Consider the following 27,033-nt stretch of genomic DNA (forward strand, 5'->3'; position numbering starts at 1 on the left):
TGAGTGCTACGGTCCTAGTGTGGAAATACTCTGAACAAGATGGCAACTGCATCATGTGGAAGTTATAGCTCTTCCTAAAAATAAAGACACGCATGGAATCTACTAAGTGGAACAGAGCTGTTAGGCTCTCTTCTGTTGAAGCTCTTATTTGACAAGGCTTCTTAGTTAAGCCTATAATAAATTTAAAAATCACATTATCAAAAAGCTGCCTGTTTTATTCTATGGCATGTTTTTAAAAGGCCTTCCTTCTTTAGTGGAAATTCTTACTTTGACATCATGTCTAGCTAATTGTTGGCAACGTGTTCTAAAATGGACTCACTCACAAAGTGCAAGTTGCATCAGTAACATGCATCAACTACTCTAGCACAGCTAAGATGGGGAAGGTGCAAAGGACTCATCAAGTAGTTATAAGACAAAGTTAAAAGCAGTAGTCACTAATGAGGCAATGAAAGCAACGTGTTTTACAATGACTAAGGAATGAAAGCACAATTGTGAGCCAATGAGTTTCAAGCAAACACAGTACACTATCACAAGAACTTTCTATCCGTTTTGTTTTTAAAGGACACAGTTTTTGCTAGCATTAGTATTGAATAAAGTGTTAAGGTGAACAACAGAGACGTAGAACAGAATGAAGATTGTTCCCATGACCCTTCATTCTTGTTTTTCCAGTTTCTATTTGAGCTCATCCAAGACTAGTAATATTGGAGCGGCCACCAGGGGGTGCAACAATGCGATGTCCAGTACGGCGTGGGTTGTTATCATCTATCTGAGCACCTGTAAAACAGTAATCCAGAAGTTCAGTGATAGTTAATAGCTTCTCTAGACTTTCATTAATTCAGCATTCAATGGCCCCAGTAATTACAAAAGCTAAGTTTGGATGATCTTTTCATAAAATGGTTTTATCTATTGTAGTTGAAAACTGATTCTGACTTCCACAAATATTGTTTTTGGAAAATGCACACTATTGCATAACTTTCAGGGGAAAGAGCTCTGAAGTAATGAATTGACATCAGTCATACACTAATTTAAAACTGGATCTTGAGCCCCTGCTGCAATGTTTCATAGAAGCTAATGAGTATTTCAATACAGCACTAGTAAAATCATGGGACCATTCTCAGAAAAGTAGTCTGTGCAGTTATTGTCTGTTCTATATAAACTAGGCGGTTGGAAGGGGGCACCCTTCATCCAGTCCCATGTATACAGATGTAGTGCTCATTAGAAGTGCCCAGAGCCATACATAGTACAGCATAAGGCTGCATTTGCAGCTGGGCCTCAACTCAATCTGAAAACTTTCTTCCTGCCCAAAATGGCTCTTCAATGCTGCAGCTGTCTATTATGCCACAACTGTCCCTTGCTAAATTGCTGAGGGGTGGCTTTTTACAAATATTATCTCTAATGGGGCATCATGTTTTTAAAAGGTTTTCTGATAGTTTATCACACTGTTTCACCTGATAAGCTAAAATTCGATTGATGGAGGTTCCTGATTAGTGGGGGCTGGTTTTTGGCAGGAGATGATTTAGTGGAAGGTGCAGGAGTTGCATATTTTGTTGTTGCTGGGACTTCATAGACTGGACCATCATACATTCCTCTGGAAACTCCTTGGAATTCTGTTACCTATGTATTAAAAAGAGAAATGCATTGACTCATCCTCAGTGGTCTGGCATTTTACCCACAGTACCTGCACGCAAAATCAATGCTTTTTAAAATCACTTTTTTAATTGTAAGTTTCAACAAAACAAAACAAAACAATAAAATGAAAAATGCAAGTGTAACTACATACTTTAAAAACCTCAAGTTTCAAATATTATGTTCTTTTTTTAAAAAAATCACATAAACTTTAGTAAAGACAGACCAAATACCTAAATATAAGTCCAATTGTGAATGGCACCTATATACCAGTCTTTCAAATGTTGCTAGTGTTGTTAGGTCTTCAATCCATTGCATTATAAGCAGTAAACTTTTATTTTTCCAATGTTGTAGTTTCAATCTTTTATCAGTCAAGATCTATGCTGTGGGTGGCTATAAATGTTCACCCAAAGGGGCAGCAGAGCAGATGTGAGTGATTCATGCTTCCTCCATTGTCACATCCACCTCTTGTGCAAGAGTGGGAGGGCATATATATGTTAACATTTATTCTTAAGCCCCTGGAAACAACATGCTTTGCAATATATGACAAGACACCCCCCCCCAACACTTGGGCCAATGGGCACATTTGGATTTTTTTATGGTATTGTGGGCACCATCACAAAAATGCTACTATGAGAGCATATCCATTCATAAAATGACTGCTCTGGTGGGCGTGGCCAATCACAAAATACCCATTTCACAGAACACAAACTAGTGTGGCTGAATGATGTTTTAATCCAGTTTTCTGCTCTAGAAAAACACCCATTTCATAGAATGAAAACTTCCTCTCTCCACCAGGCATAGCACCCATTCCATAATGGTGGGGTTGTTGTTTTTTTGTGGGGGTGGGGGTGTTTAGGGAAGGAATCCAGCCTGGGGCTGATATTCTAGCAAGTGCATTGGCATGATTCTGTGGGTACTGTGGTACATTGGTAAAAACTGATACCAGTTTCAGTTGGAACAACTCGAGGATGTTGACAAGGTTCGTGCAACTGCCTCCATATTGGATTCTTGCCCCTCTTGGCTAATGAAAGCTAGCAGGGATGGAACAGCTGGCTGGGCCAAAGAAGTGATGAATGCATCTCTGCGAGAAGGAGTGGTCCCAGGCCATCTGAAAGAGGCTGTAGTGAGACTACTCCTGAAGAAATCCTCCCTAGACCAAGAAAATCTTAGTAACTACAGGCTGGTGGCAAATGTTCCATTCCTGGGCAAGGTCCTTGAGCGGGTGGTGGTGGGCAGCTCCAGACACTCTTGGATGACACTGATTATCTGGATCCATTTCAGTCGGGTTTCAGGCCTGGTTTTGGCACAGAAACATGCTTTGCAATATATGACAAGACACCCCCCCCCCCCCAACACTTGGGCCAATGGGCACATTTGGATTTGGTCGCCCTGTATGATGACCTATGTCGGGAGAAAGACAGGGGGAGTGTGACTCTGTTGATTCTCCTTGAACTCTCAGCGGCTTTCAGTACCATCAACCATGGTATCCTTCTGGAACAACTGGCTGAGTTGGGAGTGGGAGGTACTGCATTGCAATGGTTCTGCTTCTACTTGGCTCGTTGGCTTCGGAAGATTGTGCTTGGGGAACATTGCGAGGCCCTGTGGATTCTCCAGTATGGGATTCCACATGGGTCAGTCTTGTCCCCTGTGCTGTTTAACATTTACATGAAACTGTTGGGGGCGGTCATCCAGAGTTTTGGAGTGTGTTGTCATCAGTACGCTGATGACACACAGCTCTATTACTCTTCATCTTCATCAGGTGAGGCTGTGGATGTGCTGAACCGGTGCCTGTCTGTGACAATGGACTGGATGAGGGCTAATAAACTGAAACTTAATCCAGACAAGACTGAGATGTTAGTGGGTGGTTCTTCTGACCAGATAGTGGGTGTTCAACCTGTTCTGGATGGAGTTGCACTCCCTCTGAAGGAGCAGGTTTGTAGCTTGGGGGTTCTCCTAGAACCATCTCTGTCCCTTGAGGCTCAGGTGGCCTCGGTGGTAGAGAGTGCTTTCTACCAACTTCGGTTGATGGCCCAGCTATGCCCCTATCTGGACAGGGATAACCTAGCTTCAGTTGTCCGTGCTCTGGTAACCTCCAAATTAGATTACTGCAATGCACTCTATGTGGGGCTGCCTTTGAAGATGGTACGGAAGCTGAAGCTTGTGCAAAATGCAGCGACCAGATTGATAACCAGAACCAGAAGGTTTAACATATAAGACCGATTCTGGCCTGCTTGCATTGGCTGTCTATACATTTCTGAGCCCGATTCAAAGTGTTGGTTTTAACCTATAAAGCCTTACACGGCTTGAGACCATAATACCTGACGGAACGCCTCTCCTGTCATGAACCTACCCGTACACTATGCTCAACATCTAAGGTCCTCCCCTGAGTGTCTACTCCAAGGGAAGCTCGGAGGATGGCAACAAGGGAGAGGGCATTTTCAGTGGTGGCCCCCCAATTAGGGAATGATCTCCCCGGCGAGGCTCACCTGGTGCCAACATTGTTATCTTTTCGGCACCAGGTCAAGACTTTTCTCCCAGGCTGTTAACAACATATGCTGATTTTTTTTTTAACTGACTCCAGAATAGTTTGTTTTAAGTGGATATTGTTGTTTTTATGCTTTTGATGGTTTTAAATTTTTGTATATTTGTTTTTAATGTTCACTGTTTTTAACTGTTGTAAACCGCCCAGAGAGCTTAGGCTATGGGGCAGTATATAAACGTAATAAATAAATAAAAAATAAAAATCTCTACCTATAAAAAAGAAAGTATGTGTATGTCATGTATGTCCAGAAATGTTTACCCACTTCCAGATAAGTTAGAAACTTGAAATTTGACACAGTGATAGGTCTGGCTGTACAATATACCAGAAAAATCTAAAAACATGAATTTTGGGGTTTTAAGTATTTGGAAAGAATCTAATAAAAAAACCTATGTTCATGCCTTCAACTATCAGCATGCCTTGGGCAGAACTGCCAGCATGCCTTGGGTGGAAGGCTGGACTTACCAGCCTTTGGCAACCAATATGATTCCTAAGGTCTCTCTCAAGCAGTCAACCCAATTCTACATAAACGGAAACAACCCACCTAAATGGGCTGCATCCATTTGTGGTGCTTCCTCCCACCTGCCATGTGTGGTTTTAAAATAATAACTAGATACAACAGCGTGACTTTGAGAGGCTGAACTCTGGACATGCTCAAAGGCACCCCATCCTGATATCGTTGTTTCTTCAGAAACTGGGGAAAGCGCATGTACAACCTTCACCCTTAAGATGGAGGAAGGGGAGGCACTCTGCACATGCCCAGAAATAGGCCCAATAAATGGGGGAAAGTAGGTGGGCCGGCCCTCCTGATGGAGCACTTGGTGAGCAAGAAGTGCAGGCCGAGGCAGTCCCAGCAGGACATGGCTGGAGCTGAACATGTCTACTGACAGCCTCTTATTTCTCCTCCTTCACAGTCAGACCCAGGAGATTTGAACTTGTACAAAGATATTAGGTGTTCCTTGACCATTTGTTTATCAATCTCAAACTCTAATCCTGCCCCTTCAGCTTGTAGTTCACTTTTTCCACGGGAAGGGTCGTAGACCCTGTTTTGGGAGAAGACTGAGTCAAAGTAGGAATTGAGAACTTCAGCCTTTTCTTTGTCATCAATTTGCCATCCTCATTAAGCTGTTGAAACACCATTTCTTTCCTCTGTCCTTTACTATTCATGCATCTGAAGACAGCCTTTTTATTACTTTTAGAGTCCCTTGCTAGTCTCAGCTCATTCTCAGCTTTAGCCTTCCTGACACCATTTCAGCACTTCTGTGCTACCTATCTGTACTCTTCTTTTGTAGCCTGGATTTCCTTCCACTTTCTATATGTATCGTTTCTTGTTTTCAGGTCATCTCTAAGCTTTTTGTGGAGCCACATTAGTTTCTTCTGTTGTCTTCTATCTTTTTTCCTTTTTGGAATTGTTCATAATTGTGCCTTTAAAATTTCCTTTTTTAAAAACTCCCACCTATCTTGGACTCCTTTTCTCATTAGGGTCTCTTGCCATGGGACCTTTCTTATCATAGTTCTGAGTTTATTAAAATAGGCTTTCCTAAAATCCAGAGTACGTGTATGGCTACACTCAGCTTTTGCTTCCTTTAAAACTGGGTGAATTTGATTTAAATCATGATTTAAATCACTACTTAGAAACTCAATTTAATCATGTGACTCCCCCCCCCCCAAAAAAGTGCACTCTTCCTCGCTATATTTTACACAACTCAGAGTTACCAAAGACTCATTCTTGCTGGTATAATTTTAATATATTTACAACCAGATGAAGGTTTCATTTTTAGAATAGCAACTTTTCAGATTAGTTTGACAGTTATATAAAAAAAAATACTGATTTGGTTATACTATTAGAAACACATCATAGATAATTATGACATTATTATGAGGTGAACTATCTCTAGTTTAATGGGTTAATCATTCATATTTGGACAACTTTTCTTCTGTACTTTATTGGAAGGAGAAAAATAATCTTACAGAAATCTCTAGAAGAGCATGACATTGTGAATGGATTGGACAGGAGGATGGTGATCAAAGTGGGCGAAGTAACATCCACTCCCTTGTCATGACCAGATCACTTCCTAATGAGGTTTAGACTCTCGGCAACCTTTCCCCTCTGCAAGGGTGGGGGGCCTATTAAAATTGTCTGCCCCGGAGGGTAATGGACTCCAATGGATTCCAGAGGGCTCTGGGGGATATTCCTGCTAATATGGCCGGTGCTCCTGTCGAAGCCCAGGTCGCTCTGTGGATTGCAGAGATGACTCGGGCGGTTGACACGATCGCGCCCAAGTGCCCTCTCCCTCTGAGCAGAGCCTGGCGAGCTCCTTGGTATACACTTGAGGGCAATGAAGCAAGAGGAGATGACTAGAATGCAGGTGGACGAAAACTTGTGCTGAGTCTGACCAAACACGGGTTAGAGCTCACCATTGAGCCTACTCTGTGGCGGTGAGGGTGGTAAAGAGATATTTTTTACCACCAGCATTGCATCTTCACAGTGTCGTCCGGCAGAGCTTTTCCGGGTGGTTCGTGGCCTGTTACACTCTGGGCTGGGGCGTGAGATGGTTGAACCCTCGGTAGCACGCTTTGATGAGTTTGCAGGGCACTTTGAAGATAAAGTCACTCAGATTCGTCTTGAGTTGGACACCACGCTTAATGCAGTTCCACTAATAGAGGATGGAAGTACTGTTAGCGGGTGGTTCATCTGTCTGGCGAGGTGATGTTTGCCCTGTCTGGACGAGGTTGCACTCTCCCTAAAGGATCGGGTCGTAGTTTCGGGGTGCTCTTGGATCCAGAACTGTCACTTGGGGCACAGGTGAACTTAGTGACAAAGAGCACCTTTTATCAGCTTAGGCTGATATACCAACTGCAAAAAATGGAGATTTTTTTTAAAGTTAGGATACTGCTGTGATTGACCTTTTTAAGAACATGCGTTCTCTTGCAGCAGCATTTTGGCCCCGCCGGATGCTCCTTGGTGAGGGGCTTGCCGCCGCTGTCGTTAACCCTTCCCTCTCCCTCCTCGACCCCATTGGACTCCATGAGACTTACTTCTGAGGGAACCTGTTGATTATGAATTTGTTACTGTTTTGAATTTTATTGTTATTATCTTCCTTAGTGGGTCGTTGAAAACTGCTATTCTGAATAATGATTTTATAGTGTAGGTAGGGGGCACTGGACATGAGTTTGTGGAACCAAGGGGGCAGTAACTTGAAAAAGTTTGGGAACCACTGCCCTAAATGGTTTGGGGCCAGGTTATTTGAAGGAGAGCCTCGTGTGGCGCAGAGCAGTAAAGCAGCAGTTTCTGCAGCCGAAACTCTCCCCACGGCCTGAGTTCGATCCCAGCAGAAGCTGGTTTCAGGCAGCCGGCTTGGGTTAACTCAGCCTTCCATCCTCCCGAGGTCGGTAAAATGAGTACCCAGCTAGCTGGGGGAATGGTAATTACGACTGGGGAAGGCAATGGCAAGCCACCCCGCTATAAGGCCTGCCAAGAAAACGTCAGCGAAAGCTGGCATCCCTCCAAGAGTCAGTAATGACTCAGTGCTTACAGGAGAGGTTCCTTTCCTTTCCTCCTATTTGAAGGAATGCCTCCTCCCATATGTGCCTGCCTGGACCTTAAGATCATCCACAGGGGTCCTTCTCCATGAGCCCCTGCCAAAGGAAGTGAGGCAGGTGGCTACTAGGAGGTGGGCTTTCTCTGCTGTGGCACTCCGGCTATGGAACGAGCTCCCCAGAGAGGTTCGCTTGGCACCTACAGTGTACTCTTTCCGTCACCAGTTGAAGGCCTTTAATTTTCTCAGTATTTTAACACCTGATTTAACTTAAATTTAAACTTTGCTGTTTTAATTCCATATTTTAACCTAAATCAATTTTTGCTGTGTGGTTTTATCCTGGTTGTGCTTTTTATATTGTATTTTGTATTTGTGTTTTTAGATTGTTGCTTGTTTTTATGCGCTTTATGGTTTTAATTTTTGTGAACCACCCAGAGAGCTTTGGCTATTGGGTGGTATAAAAACATTAAAAAAATAATGGAATTCATTTACCAAAAAATTTAAACAGCCTCATGCTATGTAATTAAAAATTAATCCTTATTTCATGATGAATAACCTTTGGACTATAATGTATCTTAAATAGAAAACTATCTTTAGAAAGATTTTTCCTCAAATAGTATTTTATTAAAAAAATCCAATTTAAATTAAAAAATCCAATTTCATAAATATATTAAATCATTGATTTTTATCCACCCTGCTTTAAAATCAAGAATTCAGGTATGTCGTGGTCACTTTCCCTTAGAGTTCCCGTAAGTGCCTTTTTATTCACTAAGTCATCCTTATTGGTCAATATCAAGTCAAGGATAGTCAATCACCTAGTTAATTTCTTCACTTTCTGTAGGAGAAAGTTATCACCCACACATGTCAGGAATTTCTTGGAAGGGCCACGTTTGGCAGTATTTGTCTCCCAACAGATATTGGGATAATTGAAGTCCCCCGTCATTACTACATCACATTTCCTTGAAACACAGGCAACTTGTTTCTCAAAAGTTTCATCCTCGTCTTCTCCTTGATTGGGTGGTCGGTAGTAGTCTCTGACTATCATGTTCCTTTTATTCCTTGCCCTTATGACCTATCGGGATTTCAGCTTTCTAAACAGATTTGGCCACGCTCTATGATGGCAATGGCTACATTGGTGGCTTTTTGAAGGGGTGTATTGTAAGGCAGCAACTTGGTCTACTCTATCTACCTTTGTAAAGCATTACCGACTGGATATCTGAGTTCGCCAGGTCTGCTTTTTTGGTTGGATGGTGCTGTCTGCCATTTTGCAATAGGATACCCAACTCTCCTCCTGGTGAAGCTTGGTATTTGCTCATATGTGTGATGCAGAGAGACTATGAAGAATTCAGGTTGCTTACTTGTAACTGAAGTTCTTTGAGTGGTCATCTGTGCATTTACACAACTCTCCCACTATCGCCACTTTTGTATCAGAATCAGTTGTTTACTGATTTTTTCATCAGTTTTCATCAGTTCGAAGGGGCCAAAATTGGTGGTCCCTTTTGAACTGAGGAAGGGAGTGGGAACCTGCTGGAGTGTGCGCACTGGGAGAGTTGGGAAGGGTTCCCACCAAAATTTTCTTCAGATATTGTAAGTTTTCCCGAAACAAGCACAGCCCATATGTGTGAATACACAGAAGACCACTCAAAGAACTTCAGTTACAGGTAAACAACCTGACTATCCTGCTGCTGCAAAGAGACAGCAACTAACAAAGAACAGAGAATAATTGAAACAGCTTCTGATATATCTTTTTGGTCTCTCTCCTAAAGAAGTCTCACTGTAGTAGTATTAGTAACTCTATTGCTTGGAGCCATAGATTTCCATTCAGGCTTCTGGTTTCCACTCACAGAGCAGCAGACTGAGTTTCTGAGTGTTCCATTTTTTTCCTTTTAGTGTTTTACTGTCAAATCTATCTCTACAGCAGGGCTAAGAAATGGTTCCTTTCCCATGAAGTAAAAGCTGAGGTTTACAACTGACCTGGGACATGGGCCCAGAGAGGAGGAAAAAGTTACACCTCATTTTTGATAACAGAGGCAAACAAACCTTTTCCGACTTGAAGAATTATGCTCCCACAATACTTTAATGTTGCCTGTTAGCCTGCAGATTTATAAGGGAGTAATTGTTTTTGAACACAACGTAAGAACAAGAAAACAGAACAAAAGAACAAGGTAAGAGTTTGGTAGGTGTTGGGCTAGTAGATCCTATTGAGGCCTGGACAAGAGAGAGGGAAGAGAAGAGAGGGCCACTACTGAGAGGAATCACCAGATGCTGAACATTGAGACCAGAATTGGAGATCTGGGGAATTGTAGAATTTGTTTTAGTGATTGAAATCCTGAAATTTAGGTCCAGTTTTACAGTCTAGGATTGTTTGAATACAACAGACTCTCACAAGCCTGTCTACAGGAGGAGTACTCTGAAGTATGCTGAAGCATGCCTGAGGGCATTTTTAACATCTGGAGTCAACTTTTGATTGAAGGATTATCTATGAATTGTCAGGTTATAGAGACCCAAAGACAGGAAGTTCTCCTGGATTGGACTCTGTCTGCTTTGAAATTTCTATTTGTTTTTGGGGTCCTATATTTAAACACATGAGGTCTGATTCCTTCAGATTTGCTTTTGAACCTTCCACCTGTTGGAATTGCACTAGTGCTTCTGTCAATTCTTTTATTCCATTTTTGTGTCCTGCATCGAATTCTCCTTTTAACAATTTAATAAATCTAGATGGTAATGATGAGATTAAAATTAAAGAGTTAGATTTTGCCAGGCATATGAATAAGAATTCTCTCTGAAATGCTTATCCAATTTTGAATGTAGAGGGTTTATCTCTGGGCTAGCTCACCAGATTGAGAGTCATTATGTTGTAGATTCTGGTGAAAAGCTCTCCCCAACTGAACAACCATTTGGTACTGTCATACCTGAAGAAGGAGCTTTAAGTGAAATATTCTATGAGTTGCTGGTAATGGAACTACAGTCTACAGTATATCACTGGCAGGCTTCATACGCTTTTGAAAAGTTTAGCCAAAGGCTGCTCTGCACTTTGCAAAACCTTTCTAAGGCTTCAGCTCTACAATCAGATGACATTGGTTCTGTGGGAACACTGAGACCATCTATTTTTAAATACCCTGGAGGAGAACGTTGCAGAAGAGCAAACAGCAAGACAATCACTATCTTGTTGGATACCATTTATATCATCCTTGCCCCTATCTGCTACTGAGCCCACTAAGTCCATATCTCCAGGAAAATCAAATCTAACTGAGCTGCGATTATTTCAAAACAAATTACAAAATGTTACAGTGGAGATAAATTTATTATTCCTTCCTTCTGTGCACCCTCTAAGGAATAGGGCCAAAGTTCCACCTTTCCCTCAAACTGTATATTATGCAGCACAGAACTCTATAGCAGACGAACACTCCTTAGGTTTAGAAGTTGTATGTGAGTGGCAGTCAATTTCACCCTCTCAGACTCCAGCAATAGATAGGCCATGTGAAGACAAGGATATTGAAAATTCATCTGAAGGAACAGGATCTCATAAACAAGATGCTGCTATTCATAGAATCATAGAATCACAGAATAGTAGAGTTGGAAGGGGCCTATAAGACCATCGAGTCCAACCCCATGCTCCATGCAGGAATCCACCTTAAAGCATACCTCACAGATGGTTGTCCAGCTGCCTTTTGAATGCCTCTAGTGGGGGAGAGCCTACAACCTCCCTAGGTAACTGGTTCCATTGTCATACTGCTCTAACAGTCAGGATGCTTTTCCTGATGTCCAGCTGGAATCTGGCTTCCTGTAACTTGAGCCCATTATTCCGCGTCCTGCATTCTGGGATGATCGAGAAGAAAACCTGGCCCTCCTCTGTGTGACAACCTTTTAAGTATTTGAAGAGTACTATCATGTCTCCCCTCAATCTTCTCTTCTCCAGGCTAAACATGCCCAGTTCTTTCAGTCTCTCCTCATAGGGCTTTGTTTCCAGACTCCTGATAATCCTCGTTGCCCTCCTCTGAACACGTTCCAGCTTGTCTGCATCCTTCTTGAAGTGTGGTGCCCAGAACTGGACGCAATTCTCAAGATGAGGTCTAACTAGTGCTGAATAGAGGGGAACTAGAACTGTGTGACAACCTTTTAAGTATTTGAAGAGTGTTATCATGTCTCCCCTCAATCTTCTCTTCTCCAGGCTAAACATGCCCAGTTCTTTCAGTCACTCCTCAAAGGGCTTTGTTTCCAGACCCCTGATCATCCTCATTGCCCTCTTCTGAACATCCTCCAGCTTGTCTACATCCTTCTTGAACTGGATGCAATACTGAAGATGAAGACTAACCAGGGCCGAATAGAGGGGAACCAGTACCTCACGCAATTAGGAAGCTATACCTCTATTAATGCATCCCAAAACAGCATTTGCTTTTTTTGCAGCCACATCACGCTGTTGGCTCATATTCAGCTTGTGATCTACAACAATTCCAAGATCCTTCTCATTTGTAGTATTGCTGAGCCAAGTATCCCCCATCTTGTAACTGTGCATTTTGTTTTCCCCCCTAGATGTAGAACTTGCCATTTATACCTATTAAAGTTCATTCTGTTGTTTTCAGCCCAGCACTCCAGCCTATCAAGATGACTTTGAAGTTTGTTTCTGTCTTCCAGGGTATTAGCTATCCCACCCAATTTTTTGTCATCTGTAAATTTGATAAGTGTTCCCTGCACCTCCTCGTCCAAATCATTAATAAATTTTTTGAAGAGCACTGGGCCCAGGACTGAGCCCTGTGGTACCCCACTTGTTGCCTCTCCCGAGTTTGAGAAGGTTCCATTGATAAGTACTCTTTGAGTCTGATTCTGTAGCCAACCATGAATCCACCTAATAGTTGTTCTATGTAGCCCACTTTTAGCTAGTTTGTTAATCAGAATATCATAGGGCACTTTGTCAGAAGCTTTGCTGAAGTCAAGATACATGACGTCCACAGCATTCCCACAGTCCACAAGGGAGGTTACCCGATGAAAAAATGAGATCAGATTAGTCTGACAGGATTTGTTATTTGTAATTTGTTTCTTAAAGGTTGACTTTATAATCTGCTCCAAATTTTTCCCAGGGATGGATGTCAGACCTAAGAGGGTTGGTCAGTGCTCACAGGCTAGCATTGCTACTTCTATTAGAGTACTTTCCTAGAATGTCACAAGATAGTCTTCTAAACAGGTAGATAAGAATTTTTTTTAAATGGTACCAAATTAAAATTCTTTTTATTCAAGAAATCTGGGTCACCTCTATGGCTTTTCCCACCTTGTACACACCCAACCAGCTAAATCTAATAGAGGTTGTGCCCAGGACAGCCAGGAAACTATGATTTTAACAGGTAACAACTCACATATTTTACAGCTTGATGTAGGTACTAGCAGTAATATCTTAATTCTTCAGGTCAACTGGCCTTTAGGTCTAGTACTCTTTTGGATAAATGTATATTCCACTCTCCCCAAGAATTCAAAACATGAAGGTGTTTCTGGCCTCTTGGACCCAACCACTCAGCCCATTCCTGCTTGCCATCATGTGACCCTGGAAAGGTGAATGCCAATCAGGCAAGTGGTGGCCCATTTCTCTCCAAGCATGTTGTTGTCAGGCCTCAATAGCTGAAATTCATCCAACAACACATGACTCAAAAGTGCTCTTGCTACATTCACTAATATTTTTTGCAACTAAGATTGTAGTGCCTGAATTTGCTTTCCTTTCCCCTCTCCTCCTCCCTCCCAATCCCCTTTCCTTTTGTGTCATGTCTTTTAGATTGTAGGCCTGTGGGCAGGGACTGTCAAGAAATACTTTTGTAAGCTGCCGTGAGAGCCTTTTTTGGCTGAATGGTGGCATAAAAATTGCTTAAATAAATAAATAAATAAATAAATAGAAATATTGCAGCCAAGTCACTGGGGATTCACTGATAATGAAATCCAAATGCTTAGCAAACAAGACACAGCAGACCAGAAGGTCCCTTTAACATCTGCTTGCTGGCATGTACCACTCAGAAAAGATCTGCTGGACAGCATTGTAAAGATAAAATGGTGGCAGAAAATTATTGGCTCTTCACCATCATTAACACCACAGAGTAGACTATAAGATGATAACTTCTCTGTGTTTATTCATATCTGCTTTGAGTTTTTCACTACCTACATTCCAGTCATCATCCCAGCTGTTTTATTGCTCTCAGCTCCCAAGTATGCCAAGAAGTCAGATGAGAAGAAACCTAGGCGTGATCTTGTCAATGGCTTGGATCACCACCCTAGCTGCACTGGTTAACAATCCCCACATACAGGAGAGCATTCTCACTAGCCAGACTTAACATTCTTCCCTCTAAACTTTTAGATGGCAGGTACAACAAAATCCCACTGTTCAACAGATGCTATCCCTGTAAAAATACCAAGGTGGAAACCCTATCACATGTGTTACTGTTCTGTAGATTTTATCAAGGGGCTAGGAATGATCTTCTGAACCCCATTTTACAATCTTTTACTGGTTACCCAATTGAATTCTTAATGTCCCTATTACTTTGGAACTCAGACAAATCAGTCACTGAGCATATGGCCAAGTTTTTGAACTTGGCCATTTCTATTAGATCCTCTATGATTACTTATCTTTTTAATAGCTAACTGTATGCTCAGTCCTTTTGTATGTAACCTTTGTCTATTGACTGCAATATATTGTTGTTGTTGACCATCACCATATTCCATAGAATGACAAAAGCACTAATTGGAATGCTAGATATTTATTTATTTATTTATTCATTTGTTACATTTCTATACTGCCAAATAGTCAAAGGTGTGTCAATCAAAAAACCTCCGAAGACCCACAAACATTAGGAATAATCACCCTCTGGGTGTGGTTAATCTTAAATCTGCCCCCAATCCTGCAGAGTGTTGAAGCCACAGCCAACCTTCATATGCTGCGATATTTCATTCCTTCGATTAGGCAATGGTATAACCAAATTGGATTAGCTTGGGCACATCACACTCTCTCACCCTAGATAACTCATAAACCTGTTATTAAAGCATTTTTTGCACCACAATACATTATACAAATAGTTAACAACAACAAAGTAAAAATCTTTGACTCTGAAGATGTATGCAAACCTACCTTATTTCTAATTTTGATACGTTGATACAGGTATTCAGGGAAAGGCTTCCGGGGAATGAAACGGCCCATTCCTTTACTTACATAGAGATTTCCATCCTCAAATACAATCTTCCCTTGGCTAATGACTATGCGGGGAGCACCATGGCATTCCATGCCTTCAAAGATATTATACTCAACAGCCTGAACAAAAACAAAAAGAGCTTATTCTCATATATTTATAGGCATGCTTTGTACCTTATTAATTCAACTGCAGAAGGTGTTAAGTATGTTAGTTTAGTTTTTAATCATCAGGAAGTCAAGCAATTAAATATTTTGGTTCAGCTGCAACTGAAGTTGTTCCAGTGTACTGCATCTGAGCTGACCAGTCCAGTTTCAGTTCACATGAGAAAACTGAAATATAATTTTAATACTAAGGACTCTCTGACCAAATGCTTAGTGTGGTCTTGAGATGGAGAATGAAATCAAGAGCACATACAAAGGGTTGTGGTAATGTGTGACTTAAGTTACCCTCACATAGATGGGATATATATGTGTTCTGGTCATGATAAAGAAGTAAAATGTCTAGATACTGTAAATGATTGTCAAAGAACAGTTGGTCACAGAACCAACCAGAACCTAGTGTGAGATGTATCATTGGAAACAGTGACCACAGTGCTATTGAATTTAAATTATATGTCAGTGGAAATTGCCAAACAATTCCAGCACAGTCACTTCTGACTTCAAAAGAGAAAAATTCCCTAAAGTGAAATTGATGAAAAGTTTCTCAAAAGGGAAAGTCAACAGGGTCAGATCTTTCCAGAATTCTTGGAAGTTAGTGCCCTGCCATCTTTTGTATCTGGTCACTCTAGCTATGTTCCTGCAGCTTTAACTGTTGTGATGAAGAGGGAATTTCACCAGGTGCTGCATGCATATAACCTGCTGAAATTCCCTTTTCTATGCACTGTTAAAGATACAGGAGTGTTATCCTCCTTTCCATATGGTCACCCTACCCAGCAATATATTGTAGTTGGAAAAAAACATTTCCTCACCAGCTACTATCAAGATTGCAGGTACACTCAGGGGGCAATAGGGAAGCTAAAGTGAAAGGGCAGATGATGTCATTGTCCTGCTAATCAAAAACGGCCTAGCTCTTCAATCTTGTGAGACTTGGCTCCACTGCATCACTGTTAATATGGCATATGGAGGGAAAATGTCAAATATGCCACTGGGTGAGTGCATGCACACACACATACCCAACACACACAAGTCTAAGCAATTCTTTGTATCAAAGCCACTTTGGATCACAGCCACATTTCTATACCGCTTTGGAATCTGTCTTAGATATGGAGCAGTATAGAAACGTTGTAAATAACTAAATGCAATAATAAAATCCACTTTACCTAAACATTTTGTTCAAGGTCAACATCACAGAACCGCAAAAGGTGAAGGGACATCTAATTATACAGTATGAATAACTTGTATTCCTGCTTTTGCACAGCACTACAGGTCTACCAAGGTTTAGACATTGCGACGTGTTTGTAGGCCACTTAAAAGTTTCTTCTGTTGTCCAATGGTATGCAAGGTATGCACGTGAGTACCTCTGTGTTTCTGGTAGCATCACTTCTGACAACCATTCACTGAATATGATTGGGTGATGCATACAGTAAGGACCATTTGTGCATATGTTGCTCTGCCATGGGTGAGAACTTTTCAGCAATCTGCAACATTAAAAACAATCATGTCTCAACTGGCCTTCAGAAAAGCTATTCCTCTTACCGATTTGTGACTTTTGGCTGTGATTGTCTTCCCTTTCTCTGGATCCCAGATCACAACATCAGCATCAGAACCCACAGCAATCCTGCCCTTTCGTGGATACAGATTAAAGATTTTGGCTGCACTGGTACTGGTTACTGCAACAAACTGGTTTTCATCCATTTTACCTGTAGACTAAATCAATTTATTATGATTAATGTATCATAAGTACAGCGATGTAATCATAAGTAGATATGAAAAAGATTCAAAGGCAATAGGTGAAAACCCTAGAAACATATCATTCCTGAGTAACCCACCAGATGGGTTAGCTGTTGAGGTCATCCCAAAGTATTAAAGTGCCTCTTTAGCTAAGGGGAGTTGGAAAAAACAACAAACTCCCCGCCCACCACCATTATAAGCTTCAAACTTCTATTGCTTACAAAATCACACCTGTTAAGCTAAATACCTTGAAACTTGATATCCATGTTTTACTGCTTGATGAGGTCTATAAATGTTCCATATTTCAATCAATGTTAATAAAAATTAACATAGGTTCAGCAAGTTTAAAAGTATTGAATATTGAAGCATTTACCCTTTTTACTCCAATTTTTGCTCATGCATACTATCAAGTTCTGACAATTTTTGGTGAAAATGACTAATATACTTTATTCAGGTTTCTTGAGAATGGCAATCCTTGAAAGAGGCTGTAGTGCACCCTCTCCTGAAGAGGCCCTCCCTGGACCCAGAGGTATGTGAGAACTACCGCCCCATCGCAAACATCCCCTTTTTGGTGCTTGGGCATGTGATGGCTGGGCAGCTTCAGACGTTCTTGGAAGAAACTGATTATCTGGACCCATTTCAGTCTGGTTTCAGGCCAGGGCACAGCACTGGCTCTGACTGATGACCTACTCCGGGTGAAAGACAGAGGGAGTGCTACCCTGTTGATCTTCCTAGATCTCTCAGTGGCTTTTGATACCACTGATCATGGTATCTTACTGGATCGGCTCTGTGAGATGGGAGTTGGAGGCACTGTGTTACAGTGGTTCTGCTCCTACTTGCAGGGCCAATTCCAGAGAGTGGTATTGGAGGATTCCTGTTCTACCCCATGGCTATTAAGCTGTGGGTTGCCACAGGGTTCTATTCTATCCCCCATGCTGTTCAACATCTATATGAAGCCCCTGGGTGAGGTCATTAGGGGTTTGGGGGTTAGGTGTCTTCAGTATGCTGATGATACTCAGCTTTACTTCTCCTTGTCGTCTGAGTCAGCTGGGGTGGTGAAGGTGCTGGACCAGTGCCTGGAGGCTGTAATGGGATGGATGAAGGCCAATAAACTGAAGCTGAATCCTGATAAGATGGAAGCTCTGTGGATTGGTGGTTCCCGAGTCTTGGAATTGGGTAAGCAACCTGTTCTGGATAGGGTTACACTCGCTCTGAAGGAGTAGGTGCGTAGCTTGGGAGTACTCCTAGATCCCTCCTTGTCACTGGAGGCCCAGGTGGACTCCGTGGCATGGAGTACTTGGGGCCAGCTTTGACTAATCCACCAGCTACAGCCTTTCCTGGACAGGGACAACCTAGCCACAGTGGTGCATGTACTGGTAACTTCCCATTTAGACTACTGCAATACACTCTACATTGGGCTGCCTTTGAAGATGACTCGGAAGTTGCAGCTAGTGCAAAATGCAGCAGCTAGATTGCTGGCAGGCATATCATAGAATCATAGAATCATAAAACAGCAGAGTTGGAAGGGGCCCACAAGGCCATCTAGTCCAACCCCCTGCTCAATGCAGGAATCCACCCTAAAGCATCCCTGGCAGATGCTTGTCCAGCTGCCTCTTGAATGCCTCTAGTGTGGGAGAGCCCACAACCTCCCTAGGTAACTGATTCCACCGTCGCACTGCTCTAACAGTCAGGAAGTTTTTCCTGATGTCCAGCCGGAATCTGGCTTCCTTTAACTTGAGCCCGTTATTCCGTGCCCTGCACTCTGGGAGGATCGAGAAGAGATCCTGGCCCTCCTCTGTGTGACAACATTTTAAGTATTTGAAGAGTGCTATGATGTCTCCCCTCAATCTTCTCTTCTCCAGGCTAAACATGCCCAGTTCTTTCAGTCTCTCTTCATAGGGCTTTGTTTCCAGACCCCTGATCATCCTTGGTTGCCCTCCTCTGAACACGCTCCAGCTTGTCTGCATCCTTCTTGAATTGTGGAGCCCAGAACTGGGCACAATACTCTAGATGAGGCCTAACCACGGCCGAATAGAGAGCAACCAGTACCTCACATGATTTGGAAGCTATACTTCTTTTTTGTTGTTGTTGTTTATTCGTTCAGTCGCTTCCGACTCTTCGTGACTTCATGGACCAGCCCACGCCAGAACTTTTTGTCGGCTGTCGCCACCCCTAGCTCCCCCAAGGTCAAGTCTGTCACCTCCAGAATATCATCCATCCATCTTGCCCTCAGTCGGCCCCTCTTCCTTTTGCCTTCCACTTTCCCTAGCATCAGCCCAAAATAGCATTTGCCTTTCTTGCAGCCATATCGCACTGTTGGCTCATATTCAGCTTGCGATCTACAACAATTCCAAGATCTTTCTCGTTTGTAGTATTGCTGAGCCAAGTGTCCCCCATCTTGGAACTGTGCATTTGGTTTCTATTTCCTAAATGTAGAACTTGGCATTTATCCCTATTAAATTTCATTCTGTTGTTTTCAGCACAGCACTCCAGCCTATCAAGATCACTTTGAAGTTTGTTTCTGTCTTCCAGGGTATTAGCTATCCCACCCAATTTTGTGTCATCTGCAAATTTGATCAGCGTTTCCTGCACCTCCTCATCCAAATCATTAATAAAAATGTTGAAGAGCACTGGGCCCAGGACTGATCCCTGCGGCACCCCACTCGTTGCCTCTCCCCAGTTTGAGAAGGTTCCATTGATAAGTACTCTTTGAGTCCGATTCTGTATCAATAGGTAGAACTAAGTGAGACACACAGGAAGATGGAAGAGGAAGTCAGGGACACAGACTTTGATTGAAGGAATACTCGCCCAATCAGGAGGTGACATGGCAGGCAGTGACTCAGCACTCTCAGGAGTCAGTCAGGGCTGGAGAGAAGTTAGTTAGAAGCTATGTTTGTTTGAGGCAATAAAAGTTTTATTTTTATATAATACTGCATTCCTCATTTGCAACAAACCTATGTTTGAAACATGGTGTCAGAAGTCTAACAGAACCCATTTACAACAACAACAAAAAACAGCTTGAGATTTTGGATTATGGAGCGAGGTTTGAAAGCCCCCCCATCACTGGATTTCACTGGGCCTAATCTGGCTCAAGCTTGGCAGAACTGGAAAGAGGAGTTTGAATTGTACCTGGATCTTGCCTTCACAAAAGAGGAAAAAAGCAAAAGGTAAAGTTATTATATTATCTGATTGGAGAAAAGGAGCGAGAGATATGCAAAACTCTTGGGTTTAGTACAACTTCTACTCTACAACAGCTAGTAAAAGGGCTGGATGATTACTGCATACCTAAACAAAATGAAACAATGGAACGATATCAATTCTTTATGAGGCAGCAGGGGTCTGAAGAGAGACTGGATGCTTATGTTACTGCACTAAGGACTTTGGCAACAACCTGTAATTTTGGGGCTATCACAGACTTCCTCATCAGAGACAGAATTGTCTGTGGGACCACAGACCAACATCTCCGTGAGAGGCTGTTGCGGGAGCCAGATTTAACACTGACTCGTTGTTTGGAGATTGCTAGGGCAGCTGAAGCTACTAAAGAGAGGCTTAGGACATTAGAAGGAACCCATGAGGTGCAGGTGCATGCAGTCCAACACCAGTCAAGTCCGTATAATGAGCAGGGCCGGCAGCCTCAGAGACGACTGCCTAAAATACAGTGTATGTTCTGTGGGAAACAACATGAAAAGAGAAAAGAAAGGTGCCCAGCATATGGACAGAAGTGTAAAGGTTGTGGCAAACTCAACCATTTCCAAAGTCAGTGCAAGAGTGAGAAGAAACCTAATTGGCTGGCTGTGAGAACAATACAGAATGAAAGCGATGAGTCTGAAAACTGTGAGGATGTTTTAAGCCTCACTTTGGGTCCAGTGAATCATGATGTCCACATAGTGGGGAATACAGGGAAGAAGGTAACCTACCCCACCGCATTGTTTGCCACTATGTTGTTGAACAAACACCCAGTTCGTTCCCAACTGGATTGTGGTGCCACCTGCAATGTGCTGCCATTAGCTCTAATAGACAAGAAAACAGATCTGGAACCATGTGGCCAATTTCTCATTATGTACAATAGCAGTACCCTGAAACCTGTGGGGAAGTGCAGGCTAAAGATTTGCAATCCAAAGAATAATAGACTCTATCACTTAGAGTTCATCATCATGGAAGGGAATGCCCACAGACCACTGCTAGGAAGCAAAGCAGTCCAAGCTATGCAATTGATTCATGTGCAACATAAGAACATCCTGAATGCTGTACAAGCCAGTGAGCAGAACCAGTCCAGGATTTGGACTATGGAGAAAATACTGAAAGATTTTGGGGATGTCTTTGAAGGGGAAGGACATTTGGCAGGGAAATTGAAACTTGAGGTAGATCCTTCAGTAGAACCAGTAAAGATCCCTAAAAGGAGAGTTCCTATGGCACTGGCAGAACCACTGAAGAAGGAACTAGCAAGCCTTCAAAGCAAAGGCATAATTGCTCCAGTAGAGACTAGCACAGAATGGATCAGCAGCTTGGTCATTGTACGGAAACCCTCTGGAAAACTCCGTATTTGTATTGACCCTAAACCTTTAAATAAGGCATTAAAACGCAGTCATTATCCCCTGCCAACCATTGACGATGTTCTATGTGACCTATCACGAGCCAAGGTTTTTTCAGTGTTTGATGTGAAAAATGGATTTTGGCACATAGAACTGGATAAGGAATCTAGCTACCTGACCACATTTGCAACCCCTTTTGACAGATACCGCTGATTACAAATGCCAATGGGCATCAGCCCTGCCCCAGAAGTGTTTCAACGCAGGTTGAATCAAGAGCTAGAGAACATCCCAGGCCTGAAGATAATCGCAGATGATATCCTAATTGTGGGAGAAGGAGATACGATAATAGAAGCAACAAGGGATCATGACAAAAAGTTGTGCCATTTTCTGGAGAGGTGCAGAGAGAGGAACATCAAATTGAATCAGGATAAGGCCAGATTAAGACTGAAAGAAGTACCTTACATTGGCCACCTGCTGACTGCAGATGGGTTGAAGGTGGACCCTGGAAAAGTTAAGGCAATCCGAGAGATGCCAAGGATGTGAAAGGTGTGCAACGATTCTTAGGTATGGTAAACTACCTGGCAAAGTTTTGTAAAGGGTTAGCAGCTGACTGTGAGCCACTCAGACAGTTGACACACAAAGAAGTAGAATGGGAATGGTCAGAGAGTCATCAGCAAGCATTTCATAAAATTAAGGATACTATATCCAAGACCCCTGTACTGAAGTACTACAGCCCACAGGAAAACAGCTAGTCCTACAATGTGATGCCTCACAGAAGGGGCTAGGAGCAGCCCTTTTACAAAAACAACAACCAATTGCTTTTGCCAGTAGAGCACTGTCAGAAACAGAGAGAGGTTATGCACAAATTGAAAAAAAACTGTTAGCTGTCCTTTTTGGGATGGAACGCTTCCACCAGCTCACTTTTGGACAGACAGTACATGTCCAATCTGACCACAAGCCACTGGAAATCATTGTGCGGAAACCATTATTGAGTGCCCCAAAGAGGCTTCAAAGGATGTTGATGAGATTGCAAAAGTATGATGTACAGATCCAATATCATCCAGGCAAGCACCTGGTAATGGCAGACACATTAAGCAGAGCATATCTCTCAGAGCCCAGTGAAGATGGTTCAGTTGAAAAGGACATAGAGTCAATAAATATGCTGCAATATCTACCCATTTCACGGCCACGCCTACAAGCAATACAGGAAGGCACAGAGCAGGATACCAACTTACAGATAGTTAAACGCATTGTCCTGGATGGTTGGCCAGAGACCAAACATCAGCTACCAGTGGAAGCTACACCCTATTTCTCAATGAGAGAGGAGCTCAGTGTGCAAGATGGAATTCTCTTTAGGGCAAACAGAGCTATCATCCCAGAGGCAATGCGCTTGGACATAATGAAAAGGATACACTCCTCACATATGGGAATTGAGAGCTGTCTGAGGAGAGCGAGAGAATGCGTATATTGGCCTGGCATGAATGATCAGCTGAAAACTTACATGGCACAATGAGATCTGCAATTCTCTAGGTGACAGACAGCAAAAAGAAACACTCCACCCACATGAGATTCCAAGGAGGCCTTGGGAAAAGGTAGGAGTAGACTTATTCAAGTTGCAAGACAAAGACTACCTCATAACGGTGGACTACTATTCCAATTTCTGGGAGATAGACTCCTTGCTAGATACCCGATCTCAAACAATTATCAGAAAGCTTAAAGGACACTTTGCCCGTTATGGAATACCCGATGTTTTATTTTCAGACAATGGCCCTCAGTTTGTGTCTGAAGAATTTAGGGCCTTCAGAGCACAGTGGGAATTGATCATCAGACATCGTCACCGGCCTATCCCCAGAGCAATGGGAAAGCTGAGTCAGCTGTCAAGACAGCAAAGCGTATTTTGGTCAAAGCCAAGAAAGCTGGGACAGATCCATATCTAGCTGTCTTAGACCACAGGAACACGCCATCACAAGGCTTGGATGCGAGTCCAGCTCAGAGTCTCATGGGTCGAAGAACTAAGACCTTACTTCCAATGCGAGGAAATTTGCTGCAGCCAGAAATCCATAACAGATGAGCTGACTCTATAGCAAAACAAAAATCTAGACAGGCCCATTATTATAATAAGTCGACCAAAGATCTACCTGATCTACACAGTGGTGAGCAAGTCTGGATTCAGCCAGCAGGGCAAGAGAACAAGGAATGGCAAAAGGCAGAAGTACAAAGGCAAGTGAACACACGGTCATTTGAGGTGGTGACACCAGAGGGTCAAGTCTTCAGAAGAAACCGTAGACATCTGCGGAGGAGCAGCCAACTAGTATCAAATGCAGGTGTGCAGAACCACGACCAAGAACAGCAATTCCAGGAGGAGAGAGCACCCACTTCACAGTCTGGCCTCCAGGCAAGAGGTCATTCGGAATCCCCTGCCAGAGAGACTGGGGAGATAGTTGAAATGTCCTCATATCCTAGGGATACCCATGATACCGCTTATCACCCCAGAGAAACTACATCTCCTATAGCAAAACAAGTAAGAACTCGAGCAGGTCGCCTGGTACAGAAGCCACACCATCTACAAGACTATGTTTAACTTTTTGGGGGGGTAAATGGTAGGCATGTGCTCCGCTCCGATTAGGAGCGGAGAAGCAGTAGCGGATTGGCCTGCTCCGCCTTACCCAGAGGTGGAGTAGAAGCGGACCGCGGACCCCTAGAAGCAAGGCGAAGAGAAGCGCCCATTTTTCGGAGCTCCTAGTTCAGGCGGAGCGCTCCGATCGCCATCTTGAAACATTTCGCCCATAGGATTGCATTGCGGAAAACAATCGGGGATAACTGGGTTGATTTTTAAGCTATCGTTCTGAAAATTCTTGTGCACAGAGCGTCGTGGATGGGGGTCATTTTGAGACTACTCTCACCTCTCTGCATCGTGCGGGTCGCTTGCTAGAATTTTTTAAAAATCGGGTCAACAAACGGACAGCGCGGCTCAAACGGCAGTTTTCGCCCATAGGATTGCATTGAGGAAAACAATCGGGGATAACTGGGTTGATTTTTAAGCTATCATTCTGAAAATTCTTGTGCTTGGAGAGTCGTGGAGGGGGGTCATTTTGAGACTACTCTCACCTCTCTGCGTGGTGCGGGTTGCGCGCTAGAATTTTTTAAAAAATCGGCGGGAAAAATACCTTTTTCAAAGGGCTGAGGGCCAGAGTCAGCTCCCGGTCATGATCACATGATCCCAAAGTTAGAGGAGGGCATAGGCAAAACGGGTAACTTGGGATTCTGGGAAACTTCTCTTTCTTCATCTGAACGGACTTTTCCCAGTGTTTTTTAACACAGTAGCCCCACCAAATGCACAAACACAACCTGAAATCATATACTAAGCCAAGAATAAGAGATAGAAACACAGCACTGCTACCCACCCTAACTTTGGGGAACAACTGAAAAGATGTGGTGCAAGGAGATGAGCTCCCCTAGGGCATCTCATCGTGGACGTGCCCCCACTCTCTCCTGTACTGGAAGGCCATCAGAGCCTTCCAAAGAGAGTAAAATGGTGGAGCAATGCCTATCATGAGTCAAAGTGAGCGTTTACTTCTTAGTGGTGGAGCGATGCCTATTATGAGTTGAAGTGAGTATTTACTTCTTAGAGCTCTCGTGGTGAAGCAATGGCTTTCTTGAGCTGAACTGGCAGCTGCTTCCCTCTCCCCCGGGCACGTCCCCCTATTGCTGGTAAAAGACAGATATAGCCTTTTTAAAAAAAGTTCTTCTTGCTGTTTATTCAGCAACACTGCTGCTTTTAATTCCACCCCTCCTTTGTTTATTTATTTATTTATTCCATTTTATATGCATTACTGGCTTATCCTTGGCTCACTTCCTTATGCCCCCAGAAATGCCAGCTGCATGCCTGCCTGCCTTCCCTCCCTCCTCCCCTGCCCACCTTGCAGGGATGTTGTGTGTGTGTGGCTTTGACTCAGGGGAGAAGTCCTTCCTGCGCTCACTTGGAGTTTTGGAAGTTCCAAATTTTGCAGGTTTAAGCCCTGCCAAAAAACGGGATGATGGGACTGCCTTGAGTCTTGGCGTGCGGCGTATGTATCCCTGGATAAGCTGTCATGGTGGTGAGTTTGAGGTTTTTTTTTAACATACAAATTGACGGAGCTATTGGAAAGGGGTGTGAATGGGTGTTGGATTTTCATAAATTCCCCAAAAATCAGGGGATGATGGGACTGCCTTGAGTCTCGGCGTGCGTATGTATCCCCAGATAATCTTTCATGGTGGCGAGTTTGAGGTTTCTAACGTGCAAATTGACGGAGCTATGGAAAGGGGTGTGAATGGGGTGCCCGATTTTCAAAAATTCCCCAAAAATCAGGGGATGATGGGATTCCCTTGAAACTTGGCGTCCATGTGGACACGTGGATAAGCTATCATGGTGCCGAGTTTGAGGTTTCTAACATGCAAATAGACGGAGCTATCGAAAGGGGTGTGAATGGGGTGCCCGATTTTCAAAAATTCCCCCAAAATCAGGGGATGATGGGATTCCCTTGAAACTTGGCGTGCATGTGTATACCCTCATGAGGTGTCATGGTGCCAAACGTGAGGTTTCTAACTTGAACAGAAAAAAAGTTGTTTACTTTTTTAGCTTTCAATGCAAGCCTATGGGGGGACAAAACGGAGCTCCGATCCGGATCCGGAGCTCCGAGCGGAGCGGAAGTGGGCGGAGCGGGGGCGGGGCGAAGTGGCCCGCTCCGAAAATCACGGATCTGCAAGTGAAGCGGAGCGGGGGGTCCGTGCACACCCCTAGTAAATGGGAGTTGTAATGTATTGTTGGTTAAAATAAAAAAGGAAAGATGTATCAATAGGTAGAACTAAGTGAGACACACAGGAAGTCAGATGGAAGAGGAAGTCAGGGACACAGACTTTGATTGAAGGAATACTCGCCCAATCAGGAGGTGACACAGCAGGCAGTGACTCAGCACTCTCAGGAGTCAGTCAGGGCTGGAGAGAAGTTAGTTAGAAGCTATGTTTGTTTGAGGCAATACAAGTTTTATTTTTATATAATAGTGCATTCCTCATTTGCAACAAACCTATCTTTGAAACAGATTCTGTAGCCAACTGTGAATCCACCTAATAGTTGTTCCATCTAGCCCACTTTTAGCTAGTTTGTTAATCAGAATGTCATGTGGTACTTTGTCAAAAGCTTTGCTGAAGTCAAGATATATGACGTCCACAGCATTCCCACAGTCCACAAGGGAGGTTATCCTATCAAAAAATGAGATCAAATTAGTCTGACAGGATTTGTTCCTGACAAATCCATGTTGGCTTCTAATAATCACTGCATTGATTTCAAGGTGTTTACAGATTGACTTCTTTATAATCTGCTCCAGAATTTTCCCAGGGATGGATGTCAGACTGACTGGTCTGTAGTTCCCAGGTTCCTCCTTTTTGAAGATAGGGACAACGTTAGCCCTCCTCCAGTCGTCCGGCACCTCACCCATCATCCATGATTTTGCAAAGATAATAGACAAAGGTTCTGAGAGTTCTTCTTCTAGCTCCTTCATTACTCTAGGATGCAGTTCATCGTATCATATATCCTACAGAGACCACATAAGGAATTGCACTGGCTGCCTATACACTTCCGGTTGGAATTCACAGTGTTGGTAATGACAGTTAAAGCCCTAAACAGCTTGGGACCTTGATACTTGAGGTAGCGCCTCTCCTTATATATGCCTGCCCAAGACTTGAGATCTGCTGAAGGAGCCCTTC

General features: G+C 43.1%; 1 protein-coding gene across 1 annotated transcript in view; it reads right to left on the reverse strand.

Moving 5' to 3' along the window:
* Positions 1 to 653: 653 nt before the first annotated feature.
* CRMP1 (collapsin response mediator protein 1) overlaps positions 654 to 27,033 on the reverse strand; it is a 235,575-nt gene continuing 209,195 nt past the window's right edge. The window contains exons 11-14 of the mRNA XM_063134405.1: positions 16,565 to 16,735; positions 14,810 to 14,989; positions 1,449 to 1,614; positions 654 to 774 (exon numbers count right to left, since the gene is read on the reverse strand). Coding sequence (XP_062990475.1) covers positions 683 to 774; positions 1,449 to 1,614; positions 14,810 to 14,989; positions 16,565 to 16,735 — 609 coding nt within the window. The 3' untranslated portion in view covers positions 654 to 682. The remainder of the gene's footprint in view (positions 775 to 1,448; positions 1,615 to 14,809; positions 14,990 to 16,564; positions 16,736 to 27,033) is intronic.

Source organism: Elgaria multicarinata, chromosome 9, assembly GCF_023053635.1.
Source record: "Elgaria multicarinata webbii isolate HBS135686 ecotype San Diego chromosome 9, rElgMul1.1.pri, whole genome shotgun sequence".
Lineage (NCBI taxonomy): Eukaryota > Metazoa > Chordata > Lepidosauria > Squamata > Anguidae > Elgaria > Elgaria multicarinata.